Source organism: Pteropus vampyrus, unplaced genomic scaffold (genome assembly GCF_000151845.1).
Source record: "Pteropus vampyrus isolate Shadow unplaced genomic scaffold, Pvam_2.0 Scaffold617, whole genome shotgun sequence".
NCBI classification, from domain to species: Eukaryota; Metazoa; Chordata; class Mammalia; order Chiroptera; family Pteropodidae; genus Pteropus; species Pteropus vampyrus.
In genome coordinates this window covers 68,545-70,905 of record NW_011889398.1, presented here as the reverse complement: position 1 = coordinate 70,905, position 2,361 = coordinate 68,545, and the positions used below count along the sequence as shown (strand labels likewise).

General features: G+C 43.5%; 1 protein-coding gene across 1 annotated transcript in view; it reads left to right on the top strand.

The window, feature by feature from the left end:
* The window catches only part of OTUD7B (OTU deubiquitinase 7B), a 55,381-nt gene that overhangs the window by 37,774 nt on the left and 15,246 nt on the right, over positions 1-2,361 (top strand). The window contains exon 5 of the mRNA XM_023525721.1: positions 929-1,156. Coding sequence (XP_023381489.1) covers positions 929-1,156 — 228 coding nt within the window. The remainder of the gene's footprint in view (positions 1-928; positions 1,157-2,361) is intronic.

The window sequence follows — 2,361 nt, the reverse complement described above, 5'->3', positions numbered from 1 at the left end:
GGGAATTTAGAATGAGAGGGAGGTTTCTTTGAAACACTTTGTACCTTTTGATTCTATTTTGATTTTTTACTGTGAGTGTGTGGTACTATTTAAATACCTAAAAAAGAGTCTAAAAAATAACATCGCTATAAAATAACTTTAGACAACCCTCTACTCACTTTTTGCATCATCTCTGGCAAATATTGGGTCAAGAACTGCTGCCCAACACGTTTTTTTAGCTCTTTGGGTAATCTTTGTACAACTCAAGCCGTGCAAATGAATTGTAATGCTTTAGTCAGCAAATTATGGTCACAGTGGGATATCTGCTGGGGAATCGTAAGCACCATGTATTCAAAATAAATGACATAATTTGGGCTGCTGTCTATATTACTGTCTTCCTCTGTAACATGTTAAGTAAGAATTGACTGTACCTATAAATTTTTGATAAATATGAATATGAAGAAAAGTTGTAGTAAATAATATAAATAAATGTTATTGGTGGTAGATAAGAAAGATTTATCATTTATTTTCTATGATGGGAATCCTTTTCTACATTCTGCAAGACTGTGAAAATGATCAGAGAGGTTATTTGAGTCTATCTAGCCAAACGAAACCTCATATTTCCTCTTCCTCCCGACAAACAATGACCAAGCTGCCCAACAAATGGGTCCCTATCATGCTGGGAAATGGAAGTGGAAAAAGTCATGGGGAGAAGAAGTTCGGGCAGATGCCAAAAAGGGGAGAAAGGAATGAATATTTGGTGCTAACGTGAGTGCCTGCAAAAATGCCACTTGCTATTTCTCCAACTGTATTTGGCTTGAGAAAGAGGATTGTGAAGTTTGGTAGCCAGTGAGACTCACCGTTTTCCCCTGACTGGAAATCTTCCACGTGAGTGGAAAGTTCTGAGTGAGCTGTGTATGTTCTAAGGTGACTCCGTTTCTCATTGCAGAAAAACGCCTGTCTAGGGGCATCTCCCACGCCAGCTCCAGCATTGTTTCCCTGGCCCGGTCCCATGTCTCCTCCAATGGTGGGGGTGGGGGGAGCAGTGAGCACCCCCTGGAAATGCCCGTCTGTGCCTTCCAGCTTCCAGACCTCACCGTGTACAGTGAAGACTTCCGCAGCTTCATAGAGCGAGACCTCATCGAGCAGTCTATGCTGGTTGCCTTGGAGCAGGCAGGTCAGTGAAAGCCTTCTTCCCCACGCTCCCCGCTCCGCTCTGCACAGCCGAGGCCACGCGGCGGGCCGGGTGTGACCAGGAGCTTCCAGTCTAAGGGTATGATCCGATTGCAGTCAGAGTCAGCAGTCAGTCAGGTAAACGTACCGAGCCAGGCACTTCTTCAAGTTACAGTAAGAACACAGATGAGACACTTCCCCATCGGATGGAAGGGAAACGAGATGCGCGCATGAAAGGCCTAGGAATCGATACCTAAAAATCGATGCATGAAGAAAAAAATGCATTAGAAACGCTCTGGAACAGCTTTGGTAAACAGAAAGAGCCAGCGCTATAGACTGCACGGTGGCGATTAATCTGAAAATCACGTTTGTTTTTCTGAACTTTTCCCAAAGGATTTGTTTGCAGTTGTATTTATCTTAAGTTATTGTTAAAATTAGCTAATGCGATGGGATGTTGTGGGAAAGCTAGTCAGGTATTAAAAACTCCCATGGACGGACCGACCAGGGCAGCGAGGCGGGCGTGTGGGAAGGAAGCTTTTAGTTTTCGTTTGGTACCCTTCTCTACTACCCAGGTGCGTCGATTGATAATTTTTTTTAAAGTTAGCAATTTACCTGGTGAGATTATAGACCAGTTTCTATTTTTCCTCTGTACTCTTCAGTAATTCAAGAAAACTTTTAAGCGTCATTCAGAAAGTATTTTCCTCATGTAAGTGATGGATCGGCAGTTGTGGGATGACTACAGCATTGAGACTCACCTTGGGTATTTTACGTACTTTGTCTTATTGCTTGTGTCTTTAAAGTCATACCACATACATACTGACGTACCACCTGTCATATGTGCAGGTGATACTTGCGTGACACTTTGACTATATGCTTGGGGTTGTTTTCCTTACACTGTTGATGGGTTGTGCCGAGCTATAATATTTACTGGTCTCCTGACCAGAGTGAAGGAATCAGACTAAGTAGCCAGTACAGATTTCAGCCTATGACCCTGGCCTAACCACCTAACCCAGGGTCGCTCAGTCTTAGCACTGTCGACATTAGGACCGGATAATCCTTTTTTGTGTGAGCTGCCTTGAGCATTGTGTTTAGCACCTCCCTGGCCTCTACTCACTAGACGTAAGTAGCATCCTCCTATCAGTTGTGACAACCAAACATACGTTCAGACATTGCTAAGTGTCCCCTTTGGGACAAAATTATTTCCATTTA